This window comes from Hylobates moloch, unplaced genomic scaffold (assembly GCF_009828535.3).
Source record: "Hylobates moloch isolate HMO894 unplaced genomic scaffold, HMol_V3 SCAFFOLD_4, whole genome shotgun sequence".
Lineage (NCBI taxonomy): Eukaryota > Metazoa > Chordata > Mammalia > Primates > Hylobatidae > Hylobates > Hylobates moloch.
The window spans coordinates 60,465,886-60,481,764 of NW_026652279.1; the positions used below are offsets into that span (position 1 = coordinate 60,465,886).

Sequence of the window (15,879 nt, forward strand, 5' to 3'; positions counted from 1 at the left end):
CTCAGCCTCCCAAAGTGTTGGGATTGATTGCAGGCATGAGCCACTATGCCTGGCCGGGTGTGGTTTCTTCACCACAGAGAGGCAGAGCTCAGAGAGATTCCTTGTGATTGCCATTGCAACAGACAGTGGATCTGTAAATCTATAGTTGTAATGATAGAACTAGAAGGAGCCTTAGAGGTCACCTCATCCAACTTTCACAGTCTATTGGCTCGATTAACTTCTCTAAGCTCTCTTTAAGTTCATTGTGCCCGAAGCTATATCAATCATTTCTTCACAAATCTGTTTCTTTCTATGTTCCTCTCATCAGTGAATGAATGGCATTATCATCCATCTAGTTGCCCATATTCTTTTCTCTTGCTTTCTCCCTTCCTTCTCCTATTTTCTAATTATCTCTTGATTCCATCCATTTCTCTCTGACCCCACAGTCCCTATACTAATTCATATAATCAACACTTATTTCCTGGTACAAAGGCTTGCCAAGAGGTCTCTCTACTTCCCTCTGAGCCCTCCTCTCCACCCTGGCCAGAAATCTTCAAAAGAATAAATTTGATCATGTGCCTCTCCTCTGTAAGACAATTTAATAGTTCCTCATTGCTTTTAAGATCAAAATTAACATGACCCGCAAGGCTCTTCACAGTTAGGCCTGTGCCCAGCCTCATCTGTCTCAGTTTCCTTCTCAAACTCTATGGTTCAGCCATAGTTTTTTAGAGTACTCTTGAGCCATTATGTTTCCATGTTTGTTGCCTGACTAACATTATCAAACATGTAATAGCATTTTAACATTTATCGATTGCTTACAGTATATTAGATATTTTACGTGTATTAATTTATTTAATCCTCTGAGTTTAGCCCTCTGAATTATGTACTTTTACTATCTTTATTTGATAGATGAAGAAACAGTATTAGAGTTTAAATAACTCAAGGTAATCCAGCTCATTTGATTCTTAAGCATCTGATTTTTAACCTGTATTAATACTGCCTTTTACTGTGTAAAATATGTCACCTCACTTAATTATTACAATAACAACAACCAAAAACCTAAGTTAGTAATACTCTTACAGGAATCCAAAATATGAATAAAATCAGTAATTGCACAAAATACCTAAAGTCTGACTCTTGAAAAACCTACCATGTAGCCTTTAGCAGGCTTCTGTAGGATCCTGACGAATGAATAAAAAAAGTATCTTACTCATTTTTGTAACCCTAATAGGTAACATTCTTGAGGAAATGAACTGTGTTTTAGGATTTGTTGTAAGCTCTACATTAACTAGCACCAAGCGTGTATGTAGTATAATCTTAATATGTACAGTTTATATTGCTTTGGTTGACTTTGTTTAACCAATCAGACCAATATCAAAACATACTTGTGTTCGTAGTGTAGCATATGTGCACACACACCAATACATAGAGAGAGGGAAGAGAAATCAATTCAAAAGGATGACTTAAAAAATTTAGCTTTTATTTTAGATATAAAGGATACATGTGTAGGATTGTTACATGGGTATCTTGGACCCAGGTAGTGCATAGTACCCAATATGTAGTTTTTCAACCCACACCCACCCACCCTCTAGTAGTCCACAGTGTCTATTTTCCCTATGTTTATATCCATATATGCTCAATGTTTACCTCTCACTTATAAGTGAGAACATGCAGTATTTGGCTTTCTCTTCCTACATTAATTCACTTAGGATTATGGCCTCCAATTCCATCCAAGTTGCTGCAAAGGACATGAGTTCATTCTTTTTCCTCGCTGCATAGTATTCCATGGTGTATATGTACCATATTTTCTTTATCCAATCCACCATTGATGGGCACCTCAATTGATTCCATGTTTTTGCTATTATGAATAGCTAATGATGAACATAAGAGTGCATGTGGCTTTTTGATATAATGATATGGGATTGCTGGTTTGAATGGTAGCTCTGTTTTAAGTTCTTTGATAAATCTCCAAACTGCTTTCACAGTGGCTGAACTAATTTACATTCCTACTAATAGTACATAAGCATTTCTTTTTCTCTGCAACCTCATCAACGTCTGTTATTTTCTGACTTTTTAGTAGCCATTCTGACGGGTGTGAGATGGTATTTCATTGTAGTTTTGATTTGCATTTCCCTGAGTGTTACTGATGCTGAGCATTTTTTCATATATTGACCTCATGTATGTTTTCTTTTGAGAAGTGTCTGTTCCTTTGCCCACTTTTTAATGGGGTTATTTGCTTTTTGCTTGTTGAATTGTTTAAATTCCCTATAGATTCTGGATGTTAGACGTTTGTCAGATGCCTAGCTTGTGAATATTTTCTCCCATTCTGTAGGTTTTCTGTTTAGTATGTTGATAGTTTATTTTGCTGTGTAAAAGCTCTTTAGTTTAATGAAGTCCCACTTGTCAATTTTTGTTTTTGTTGCAATTGCTTTTGGGGGCTTGGCCATAAATTATTTGCCAAGGTCAATGTTGAAAAAGATATTTTCTAAGTTTTCTTCTAGAATTTTTATAGTTTGAGGTCTTACATTTAAATATTTAATCAATTTTTAGTTAATTTTGGTATATGATAAAAGGTAGGCTTCCAGTATTTTTATTCTACATATGGCTACCCAGTTATCCCAGCAGCATTTATTGAATGGGGAGTCCTTTCCTCCTTGTTCATTTTTGTCAGTCTTGTTGAAGATCAGATGGTTGTAGATGTGAAGCTTTATTTCTGAGTTTTCTATCCTGTTCCATTGGTCTATTTACTGTTTTTGTACCAGTACCATTCTGTTTTGGTTACTGTAGCTTTATAGTATAGTTAGAAGTTGGATAGTGTGATGCCTCTGGCTTTGTTCTTTTTGCTTAGGATTACTTTGGCTATTCAGACTCTTTTTTGGTTCCACGTGAATTTTAAAGTAGCTTTTTCTAATTCTGTGAAGAATGACATTGCTAGTTTGATAGGAATAGCATTGAATCTGTAAATTGCCTTGGGCCGTATGGCCATTTTAATGATATTGATTCTTCCAATCCATGAGCATGAGACTTTTTTGATTGATTCAGCTTTGGGTGTGGCCAAGGTTGCCACAATGTAAATTTTGCAAAGGCTATGTTTCCATATTAATTAATCATGATTACAAGCTAAGTACATTTTGTTCCAATGGATTCTGTGTTACTATACCCTGACAGCAACACAATATTCCTGAAAACCTAACTTCAGACCTTACTGGATTTCATCATTCAAAGAGGAAAAATGTAGATCTGTGCTTTTTTCCTGCTAACAGATTTATTTCTTGCATGATGTATCAGCTAATAAATACCTGAATCACAGTGCACCTCATTCACAACTACTAGGCGGTGATTAGAGAAGGAGGGGAAATGAATGAAAGTCTGTTAATTGGTTAAAGCAGAATGGGTTTTCTCTGGAGCTGCCCCAAATTGATCATCTCATTCATTTCCTTGGGTTCTCCTGCCTGCTGATTCAAACTGTCCCGTCTTTCTGTGCATCAGCTGGAAACAAACACCTTCATTCTCTCCTTCACCATCCCAACTCCCAAGAGGAATTTTTGCAAAGAAAGATAGAATGATTCTGCCCATGTGAAGAAAAAGTTTTTCATCATAAGAACTAGCCTATAATGCAGCACATGCCATCAGAAGCTAGACTGGTAATGCAATGCACATGTAATGTGAGTACATATATCTACAGATGTTGAGGCAGTATAATTTCCAAGCATTCAAAGTACTGATATGCACTTGAATGTTAAAACATCATAAAGATGCCAAGGGGAAGAGAGATGAGACTTTTTCTTCATTATCTTGTCATAGAATTAGGCTGGTAGACTTCATGGTAGACCACTATAAGAGGTAGACCATAATTTATTTTTCTGGATTGGATATTGAAGCATGCCATTTCACTCTAAATCTGGGCCTAACAACTAAAAATACTAACATATCAGCAGTTATTTAGAATATTGTGAAAAGCTTCTTACTCACAAGAATGGATAATGATGTTTGCCCTTTTAAATGTTTTAGAATAACTATACTCAATAATCACCTAATTAGAGTCATTTTAATTAAAATTAAAAATATTAGCTAATACTAATGTATTAGTTATAGGCCAGACATTGTTCTAGGTACTTTATTACTTGTATTAATTTACTTAATCCTCTAAACAATATAATGAGGTAGGTATTAATATTATACTTCTCTTAGGAGGAAATTAAGGTATAGAGAGTTTAAGGGACTTGTCTAAGGTCACAAAGCCAGTGTTCAACCCCTATGCTATAATGAATATGTATTTAAATTATTAGAATATTTTACATCATTCAGAGATTAAAAAATCAGTTTTCTTTGTCGTGCATATATGTGTGTGAATGAGAAAGACAAACATGAAGAATGAAAAAAAGTATTTAAATGGTTTCTATAATTTACATACTAAAAGCCTAGACTTCATCACTACACCATGTATCCATGTTACAAAATGGCCCTTGTACCCCCTAAATCTATCAAAATTTATAAAAATTTAAAATTAAAAATGATATAATGAACTTTTGTATAGATATTTGTACCAGTTTTAAAATTGTATCTGCTGAAATTCAAAGGAGCTAACTTCAAATGAATAAAGATTTAGAAAGTAACTACTTTGTATTAGACAGATTTCTCCATGATAATGTTTCTCAAACCATCAGTTGTCAGCATATTGAATATGTACTTTGTGGCCTGGCTGTGAGTCCATGCAATGAGGCAGTATATGAGAGAGACAGAGCTGTAAACAGGAGAGAAATTGAAATTTTAGTGTGTGTCTTATCAACAACTTGTGCTAAATCTTGGTTGTTTCACTTTATATAAAAGTATCTGTTTCTCAGGCTTTAGGAAATCATCAAATGATCAAGAATAGGATTCCTAGAAGAGCAGGAAGTCTACGTCTTTCTGTGTCTGTAGCGCATTCAGTGAGAGTAGGGGCAGAATGTACTGATCCCTGTGTGTCTTTCTGTCAGGGATGTGGCCTAGTGCAGGGTTATCCTTTTGGTGCACACTGGCAGTACTCTTGGGGCAAAGATGGACCAGTAGACAGATAGTGGTGATACTCCCTGACCTCTTATGAGATGACATATCCCCAACCCTACCATCATCCCTTACACATCTGCATTTATAGACATATAGAGCTTTACATTTTAACAAGATTTTTTTACATTTAATTGTTACAATTACCCTATGAAATTTTTACAGGATGAAAAATTCTCTATGAAATTCTCTGACATTCACAAAACTTAATGAGACTTGTTTACAATTCCAGTCATTAAGTGACAGAAAAATGGAACTATCAAATTAATTAACAGTCTCTGGGACATTCTAGCAATGTCAGCAAAAGGAAAGTTAACTAATTTGATGGTTGTGGTTTATTAGAAAGCAAGAATTCAGTGATGGTTCTATCTTTTTTTACAGTTTTGTTTCTTTAAAAAAAGGTTAAGTTATGAAATATCTCAGACATAGAGACAAATATTAAGCCTACTCTGACTCTGGCCCTCTCAAACTTGTGCTGCAGGAGATGATGGTAACTACAGTAAGCAGATGGCATTGGAAGTGCCTTGGAATCCTGTGTGCACAGCTAGGACAAGGAATATCACTTCTTTTAGAAACTGTTAGGCGCAGATTTTGAGTCTGTCCTAAATATACATGAATTTGTTTGTTTAATGCCTACTAAGGATATTTATGCATTCTCCTTTTGCCATTCAAATGATTTTGTTTTTTTTGTTCATATTGATAAATAGATCTTGATTTAGTTTCTTGAATTGAATATTAGAATTTGTTTACCCATAAAAATATTGATTCGTTGGATTCATTAAAACAATGAGTCTCTTTTATTGGAAAGTTCTCTACTCTCTGGGAAGGTTTACTAAGAATAGCACTGGACTGGGCATCAAGAGACCTTTTCTTTTTGCCTCTACCTGGCTACTTTGATTTTGGATAAATGACTCAAACAATCTGATGCAATGTTTTTTATCTATAAACTGAGAAGATGGAAGACAACTCATATTTATGATGACATCTCTATGTGAATGTCAAGTAGACATTTCAAACTCAACACATCCACAACCGAACTCCTGGTTCTCCCATGTCCCCAACCCAATTAACTCTGCATTTCTATTGGTGACAACTTTATCATGTCTGTCATGCAGACCAAAACTTTGTGATCATGCTTTATATTTCCATTTCTCCCACACCTCACATCCAATCCATCAAGAATTTCTGTTGCCTGTAGATTCAAAATATATCTCAAATCTGATCACTTTTCACCATCTTCACTGCCACCACCCTGGTATGAGCCACCAGCATCTTTTATTTTTATAATAGCTTCTTAACATATCTAACCCTTTCCCAACTACAGTACATTTTCAACACAGCAGCCAGAGTTATTTTTTATTTTTCTTATTAGTCTATGTATTTGTCAGCTAAGGGGATTTTAACATTTGCTTAGAACAGTGTTTATCAAACTTTTCTCCCAAAGTCCTCAATGGCAGAAAATATGGGCAGTATAGCTCAGAGTTTTTTTGTTTTGTTTTTGCAAATCCAAACATCCTTTTCTTTTCTTAAGACTTCATGCACTCTTTTGTATTTTGCTATGTAGTATATCAGTATTTATAAATTTTATATAAATTGATTTATTTCCTCAAATATCACACAAAATGGAAGCTTTAGAAATGGAGCCAAGTCTACTCTATGGCTTCTGGCAATCTGCATATATGTACCACGTTGGAAAGAGTCTTAGAACAAACAAACTTATAGGGTTTATTCAAAAAGTTTCTATGAAAACAAAACACCTTCATCGTGTAGTTAGTTCTACTATAACGTGATATATTATTTGCTAAAAATTGTTGAAAATCATGCGATAAAAACTACAGGGGCAATGGGAATAATAAAGTTAGGGGCACAATACCCAAAAACTTTGTCAACAATACATTTTTTTAAAAAAGGAACCTAGTGGCTGGTGCGGTGGCTCACGCCTGTAACCCCAGCACTTTGGCAGGCTGAGGCAGGCAGATTACTTGAGATCAGGAGTTCAAGACCAGCCCGGCCAACATGGTGAAATCCGTCTCTACAAAAATACAAAAAAAAATTAGCCAGGAATGGTGGCGTGCACCTGTAATGCTGACTGCTCGGGAGGCTAAGGCAGGAGAATAGCTTGAACTTGAGAGGTGGAGGTTGCAGCGAGCCAAGATTGTGCCGCTGTACTCCAGCCTGGGCAACGACAGAGTGAGACTCCATCTCAAAAACAAACAAACAAAAAGTAACCTAATAAAAATGGTGGCACAGTTTACATGTCCCATGTGGTTGAAAAATACACAAATACCATAATAAATATGTCACTTAACCTTGATGGATTTCTGACATTTGTTCGTAAAATTGGATACTGGAAAGATTGTAGCTTATAAATTATTGTAAAGTGATGGAAGGAGAGTTATGTGAAGAAGGATGGAAAGTTGTAACACCATATGAGGGTAGGTGTGGTTCATAATTCATGGGTGAACTGAAGTAGCTGGAAGATGTCTGAAGTGTTGGGCATGAGAGTGCTTGGTGTATTCCTATGTGGCCTCTCTTCATCTTGGTGGTTTTGTTTATTCATCTAGCGTTTCTCACAATGAAATTGGGTATAGGTAAAGAAGAAATCTGCATTATGCTCAACTGTTTCTTAATATATTAATCATGTTGAAACAAATTTACAAATAAATAGCATAGCAGAACTAACTGTATGTATCATTTATCTCTATTGATAAGTCACTGCCTGTACTAGGTATAATAGAGGATACAAGATATTCACTATTCTTAGAAAATAAGGCATATAAAGAAATAACAATACATATGAACTAAAATATAAGTGAATTTTGAAAATTTAAAAATTTGTATTCTGCCTGAAACTAGGGCAGATGAGGTTGAAGTGGGGTGGAGACTGCCGACTGTGGGAGATGCTGAAGGGGGTGACATGGGGCTAGCTCACACTGGGATTGATACCATAGGAGTGGCCTAAGAATTTACTCAGCCTACCTTTCTCCAGTTGAATATTACACTCATCCATTAAAACCCTTATTTGCCCACGATTTCCATGGACCACAAAGCCAAATACATATTTTTTTCAGCAAATATTTTATTCTCTTTGGAATGACATGTGTCACTACTCCATTAACTCATGTTTCCACTATTCAAATTTATTTTTATAAATTTTTTGAGATTATTTTTGTATTCTCTGTGTAAAGAGATTCTTGTATTAGTTTTCTACTGCTGCTTTAACTAATTAGTCTTGACCTTGGCAGCTTAAAACAACATGGATTATCTTATAGTTCTGTAGTTCAGAAGCTTCCTTTGGGTCTCAAAGTATCAGCAGGGCTGTGTTCCTTTTTAGAAGCTGTAGGGGAGAATCTGTTTTCTTGCCTTTTCTAGCTTCTACAGACCACCCACATTTCTTGGCTCATGGCCCACTTCCATCTTCAAAGCCAGCAATGGCCGGTGGAGTCTCTCTCACATTCCATCACTCTGACTTGCTTCTGTCTCTCTCTTCCACGTGAAAGGGTCCCTGTGATTACATGAAGCCTACTGGATAACCCAGGATACTCTGCCTATTTTAAGATCTGCCGATTAGCAAGCTTAATTCTACTTGCAACCTTAATTCCCCTCTCTGGGGATTAAGATATGGACCTCTTTGGGAGGCTAGTATTCTGCCAATCACAATTCTCTGTAATTTAAATTGCAGACCTCTATGCAAACTCTAATACATCTGCTAATGTATGTCTTGCACCAAATACTCTGCTATATCCTATTTTAAACATCTTCTGCTATCAGTTGCCAACTCTTAAAAAGAACATTTTCTGCCTGTATTCAGGACCTTACATTCTGTCTTTCCTCTTAGAAACCTCTGCCTGTCATTATTTCTCTCTTTCTCCTGAGTCTCCAACTTCCTTCTTTACTAACTCTTTCCCATTAGTATTTAAACATGCTGAAGTCCCTCTCATGTTACCTATTTTTAAAACAGCCCGCATTTATCTCCATTATAGCCAGGCATCTTGAAAGAATGTCCACTTAGCTCCAATCACTCCTTAAACTCCTGCCATCTGGTTTTACGGTTACATCCCCAATAACGAGTGCAAGGTTCATCCTAGGATATGTGCTTACTAAATATTTGTTAAATTAATGACAGAATTTCTGCCTAATCACCCGAGTCTATTATCAGGTCTCTGGTGATATTCTCAGTATAAGGACTGCTCTTTGGGATTATGTATGTGTGTCTCAATTAATTTACATTTGAAGTTGAGAATTGTAGTTGAGAATACCCATCATGGATCACAAAGCCAAATATATATATCTATATAATTTTTTTTTTTTTTTGCAACAGAGTCTCGCTCTGTCACTCAGCCTGGAGTGCAGTGGCCCAATCTCAGCCCACTGCAACCTCCACCTCCTAGGTTCAAGCGATTCTTCTGCCTCAGCCTCCTGAGTAGCTGGGATTACAGGCGTGTGCCACCATGCCCAGCTAATTTTTGTATATTTTTTAGTAGAGATGGGGTTTCGCCATGTTGGCCAGGCTGGTTTTGAACTCCTGACCTCAGGTGATCTGCCCACCTCGGCCTCCCAAAGTGCTGGGATTACAGGCATGAGCCACTGCGCCTGGCATATATATATATATATATATTTTTTTTTTTTTTTCAGCAAATGTTCTATTCTGTTTGGGATGACATATGTCATTGTCCCATTAACCCGTTTTATATTTGTTTAGTATTTCATACTTTTTCTGATGCTTCTGCATATAATATTTTATTTAATTTTTGTCAACACTTTCTTGAAATAGGCAGACATGGAGGTGTTCTTGTTTTAAAGGTTAAGTTCTTGAGGCCCAGAGCCACTAAGGTATTTCCCTAAATCATACATAAAGTTAGTGATACATCTAGGACTAGCACTCAGGTTTCTTAACTCCTTTCTTTGAGTTCTTTTGCTGTCACATGTGATTATAGTAACATATTTGAGAGCAAAGCAAAGTATAGAAGATATCAAGGGGAGTAGGAATCTGCATGTGAACCTGAGCTTGGCTTGTTTTACAATGTCTTTAAATGTATGTTCTATATAGCTGTGAGCATCTTTTTACACAATCCCACCTGAATTCCATTGACATGATTAGGTAGTCATGGTGAAAAATGAATAATGTGCTGGATGAACTGAGGAAAGGAGATAGTAAGGGGTTGTATGTTATTAGTATTAAGCTAAAGATCTTAGCTGAACAGCTTCAACTTTGTGGTTTGACTTAGAAATGAAGTAGTATTTCTCTTTCCAAACTCAATACACCTCTGTGTTCTAGTGCTGTTGTGAGTGACATTCTAAAGGATCTCTGCAGGAGGAATACTTAATGAAAACATGTGAAAGGATTCTTGTTAAGGGTTCTTTACTGTCTCTTGAAAGGAGAGTGGGTGGTTGAAGGATTAAGAGTTGGACTGTAGGCAAATGATTTAAATTACTGAGAGTTTCCTACTTATCCCTATTAAAATAATGTTATTTTGAATTCGGCAAGGTGAAATCTAGTTCAACTGAAGTAAACTTCTCCATTCTGAATGCTTGCTTAGTTAGAGAATTAGCTTAAATTTGATTTGATGTCGGAGACAATTTAACTCACCCCAGGTGAAGTCCGGTTTCTCTGCTACCTCATCCCAACATCCTATTCTAGTTGCTGTGTTGTGCTTTCATACCTTTGCCTTATTGTGACCCTTGTATCTGGTTGCTCTCCATAGAGCAACTCTAACCAGGTTTCCCTTCCTCTTTCTGGGACCTTATACACTGATTTTTAGGTCATTTAGTTTTTATAGGCCAATATCATGAAGGCCAAGTGAAACCCTTCTAAAGAGTAGGGATCACATAAGGGCCATGTTGTGAAGCAGTGATTTGAGGTGAGTAAGAATGAGGTTTCTGGCATCCAGTGGGCCTATTTTACATCACAGCTCCTCCATTGGCTTAGCTGTGTGACCCTGAGCAAATTCTTAACCTCTTCTAGCATTAGTTTCCTCATCAGTCTAAATGGGATCATAGGATCTCCTTCTTAAGGTGGTTGCCAGAATTAAGTTAGTTAACCTAAATAAAGCACTTAGCAGTGTATGACACATGATGAGGGCTCAGTAAATTTAGTTGTAATTATTCTTGCTATTATTATTCAAAGAGAACTGGATACAGTTAGGAATTTTTGTGTGAGCCTGGGAAAGTTGCTTTACCTGTTTGGACCTTATTTCTTTCATCTATGAAATGAAGGTACTGAGAAGGGGTACTGTCATGTGGACAATTGATGGACCCTATTCAGGCCTGATTATGTTAATGTTTCTTCTGAATGCATCTGAATCCCATTTTTTTCAGCTCCATCTTCTGTAACCCAAGAAGTCTCTTAATGCTTCCTCATCACTCATGCTGTCCTCTGCTCATCAAAATAACTTGTCCAGATGTCATATCCCTTTAGGTTCTTCTAGATTAGTAAGCGATTTTATGCAAATGTGCTCTAAATAAACAATACTGATGAGTTTTATGTAATAGTTTAACATCTTACTTTTTTAGATAGAATTTTTAAAACCAGAAAGATCTTTATGGTGAAGTTTTTTGTTTTTTTTTTTTAACTTATGTTTCTCAAATTTTCTACCAAAGCCTGGGCATTTAGAAAACATGCCCCTAATTGACCCTCCCATACCAGCTCCAATCATAAAATGTCTTTGAATTATCATATTTTATCTTCATATTCATTTAAACTTTATATTCTATTCCGTAATATAGATATGTTTGTTATAATATTAAAACGTTTTAAATTATACATCAGTTCTTATTTAACTCCTAACCTGTTTAAGCTTCTAGTAAAACTGATGCCTCAAAATGTGTGCCATGTTTATCTTGAGGCTTTGAGTACCTCTGTAATCTAATTTAGAGCAGTAGGGTGATCTAAAGGTGTGTGGCTCTGAAGATGTGACTTACTGGGCACATCACAGACCTGGGCACGTCTATGAGGGAGATATTTTTGACTGTTGATCAAATTACTTTAGGAAGTTGACTTGGTAGCATTGAAGAGAGTTTTTATTTATTTATTTATTTAGAGGCAGAGTCTTCCTCTGTCACCCAGGCTGGAGTGCAGTGGCACAATCTTGGCTTACTGCAACCCCTGCCTCCTGGGTTCAAGTGATTCTCATACCTCAGCCTCCTGAGTAGCTGGGATTACAGGCATGTGCCACCATGCCTGACTAGTTTTTGTATTTTTAGTAGAGATGGGGTTTCACCATGTTGCCCAGGCTGGTCTCGAACTGCTGGCCTCAAGTGATCAACCTGCCTGGACCTCCCAAAGAGCTGGGATTACAGGCATGAGCCACCGCACCCGACTTGAAGAGTTTTTAATTGCTATGAGTTGAAAACAGACAATCACCACTGATCCAATATCTTTGGAAAAGGTTAAGGGAATAGCCCTTTTCCTCTTAGGACATGTGTACAAACTTGAAAATTCTAAAAAGTTCCCAAATTACTGTAATTTAACTTTTATACCTTTGGGATATGTGAAAATATGGACTTGTGGAAACCTATTTTCTTTCCTTTAGGAGGAGAGGCTTTCTTAGATGATCTTCTGATCTCTTCTTATCTTTGTTTGCAGTTGCAGAGTGGCATGGTAAAACAACAGCTAGGAGACCTGATACCTGTTAGCAATGGGGCCTACAGCAAATAATTTCTCTAAGCCTGACTTTTTTTATATAAATAGGTTTTACGATTTCAATGATCTCTCAAATGAGATCAGGTGTGTGGTTTTATGTTCCTTCTAGCAGCTACTACTTTCTTGTCTATACTACTTGTCTCATCTGTAATTATTGATTTAGTGTGTATAATTTCTATAAGACCGTAACCTTCATATACAATGGGTGTTTTGCTCACAATGGTTTAATTTTAATTAATTTAAATTGCTACGCATGTCCAGTGGCTACCATTTTGGGCAATATTGTGCTAGAGGACTAAGGCATTAGAGACAGAGATAAATAAGAAGATAAATAAAATTTCACATAGTGATAAGAACTGAGAAGAGAGAAAACAGGATGATGAGAAGATAACTAGGGAAGAATTCTAGGTAGGGTGATTCTAGTTGAGTAGGCATCAATAAATATAAAATAAATGAATTATGAAGTTTTAATTTTAAAAACTTTGCTTTTTGGTCCTTTTGCTTGGGAGCCCTTAATTGGTGATCTAGTGTTTTCCTTTTTAGAAAACAACCCCCAAAATCCCAAAATAAACTCTCATGTGTCTGTCATTTTATTAACTGCAAACATTTTTCTTCTAGTCCTGAACTGTCTTCTCCAGTTCCTGTTGGTGATACTTCAGCATTAGGAGGTATACTTTTGTGTCTTTATTCACTTTTCTTTTAAAATTATTTATGGTTTGAGACAGTCTCATAAACATTAACATTTTTTGCAGCTGACTTTTAAAAAATATCAGATTTCTCTCTTTTAATATGTTTTTCAAGAGTCTCAAGAAAAAGTAATTTTTAAAAATTTATTTTATGGCATTATGTTGTGGGTACCTAAAAATCCTTAAGCGTTAAGTATATAATACAAGTCAGAACACCACTTAAAACAAATGTATGAGCTAATGAATTATTTTAAGGCAAACACTCTGTAGCCACCACTAATGTGAAAACGTAGAACCATTCTAATGCCACCATTTGCCATTCGTCCTGTGAGAGTTTCCCAGAGTAAGGATTCTCTTGTTGCATTCTGTGGTATAGTTTAACATGTTCCTTTGCCCAGTATATTTCTTGTAAATTGGTAATTCATTTCTTTATTTTTAATTAAAAAACCCCACAAACTACTCTGTGTTAGAAATTTCAAACATCTACAAAAATAGAATAACATGATAAGGTCCAGTTTTAACACTTGTCAATTCACAACCAATTTCCAACCTTTACCCATTTCTCCTCTCTGGTAGAGGAGTTACTTCTTTTAGTATGTGTTCCCTTTACTAGATCGCTCCTTAAGTATAGGAATGTTGTCTTTGTGTTCCTCGTGTCTTGTGCAGAGTCTGGCATATAGTAGGTGCTCAATATATGCTTGTTGAATGTACCACAATTATTTCTTGCTCTGAGAAGACTCCATACAAATATGTCTTGAGGTTAGAATGCACTGAATTTCCAGGACAATAAAACAAACTATTTATAGGAATGGCTTTTGAAGTCAGTTCCTTATTTCGTGATATGAATTCTGACTTAATCAGGGACTGAATTCATGCATATGTTTTTGCTTTTCTTCTTAGACACTACTCTCAGTGTTCCACATCCAGGGGTGGACGCCTATGAAGGTGCCTCAGAGAGCAGCTTGGAAAGGCCAGAGGAGAGTGTGAGTGATGCTCTGTTTTGTTACTTAGTTTCTAACATGGAACACAGAGATTAAGAGAGAGTTTATCTCCCATTGCTGGACTACACAGTACTTCACGTAGTGTCCTGTTAGAAAAATGACATGCATTCTAAAACCAGTACATTAAAAACAATTTTGAGATTCCTTGGAGAACTGAGTAAATCTGCTCTTATTGGTGAGTTTTTGGTGAGAGAGGGCTTCGAATTATAAATGAAATGGACTGTCATTGAGGTAAGCCCACTGCCTCTTGTGGCCTCTGTGACATGATTTACTATGGTGGTTTTGCCTATGTTCTTCTAACCCTTAATAGACCAGATCTTAGCCTTCTTTATTGGGCAAGAATATACATTTTATGTAGTTTAAAAGTCAAAAAGTACCATGCATTGCGAATGTACCATTATTAATAGAAACCTGTCCACTAAACAACACTAAATCCTATAGCTGAGTCTTTATCACAAAAGATATATACAGATTAACAAAAAAATTACACATTGCCCAGGAATATAGAAACATTTTGTTATATATTTAAATACTGCATTTAAAAAATTACAAGATTCACAAATCCTGTTTTTTTTTTTTTAATATAGAGCAAACTCTGACAAAACATATCCACTAGGAAGATGCAATTTAGTTATCTTGCACCTTCACTTCCTAACGTGGACATTTTAACTTACATGAAATCAGGTTAAGTCGCTCCACTCTGCCTCATCACCCTCCCTGTCACTGAACAAGGCTGGTGGTAATCCCTAGAGTGGATACCTGAATCAATACTTTTATCCTAAGTACAACCGTGTTCCAAGTAGATGGTGCTAACAAATATTGGCATTTGATAAATATCTGTGAATAAATGAATAAAAAGTGATACTGCAGCTCTGAACTTGAGTCAGAATAGCTATGATTTAGATCTGGAAACATTTATAGAATGAGATAGAATTCACTTTAATAGAAATTAAGGAATTGTATGCAATCAATTGGAACGTTAATATCCAAAACAGAGGATTTAAGCCAATTTATAGAACCAGTAGGAAAACAAAACAATATAGAGATACCTAACAAAAATTAGATTGCTGTAGCTCTGGTTCAAAATGAAGCCCAAGGTAGTTTTATTGTGCAGCTATTTTCCTAATGCATTTTCCCATCTACTCTTCTAGAAATTATAAACCATATTTCAGTTCTGTTGGGATTTATCCTATAAATTATAATGTGTATTCAACCTAACAAATTTTAAGTTTTTCAACATCTTTATTGTTATCCTGAGCAACATAGGAACGTTAGAACATTGTAATTCAAATGATCATTTTGCTGACCTGTATGCAACTTTTCAGTATTTTTGTTCTCTCTTTTTTTATTCTACTAATTAGACTGTATTATATTCTACTTATACAGCTAAAATTTGTTTAAGATTTACCCATATGTTTACTATTTTATTAATTTTGTTTAATTTATTTATTATTTTTTTGAAATGGAGTCTTGCTCTGTCACCCAGGCTGGAGTGCAGTGGATCTCGGCTCACTAAAACTTCCGTCTC

At 35.9% G+C, this 15,879-nt stretch overlaps 1 protein-coding gene across 1 annotated transcript in view; it reads left to right on the forward strand.

The window, feature by feature from the left end:
• Positions 1 to 15,879, forward strand: part of IMPG2 (interphotoreceptor matrix proteoglycan 2) — a 105,793-nt gene that overhangs the window by 30,589 nt on the left and 59,325 nt on the right. Inside the window, exons 5-6 of the mRNA XM_032150298.2 lie at positions 13,283 to 13,332; positions 14,251 to 14,333. Coding sequence (XP_032006189.1) covers positions 13,283 to 13,332; positions 14,251 to 14,333 — 133 coding nt within the window. The remainder of the gene's footprint in view (positions 1 to 13,282; positions 13,333 to 14,250; positions 14,334 to 15,879) is intronic.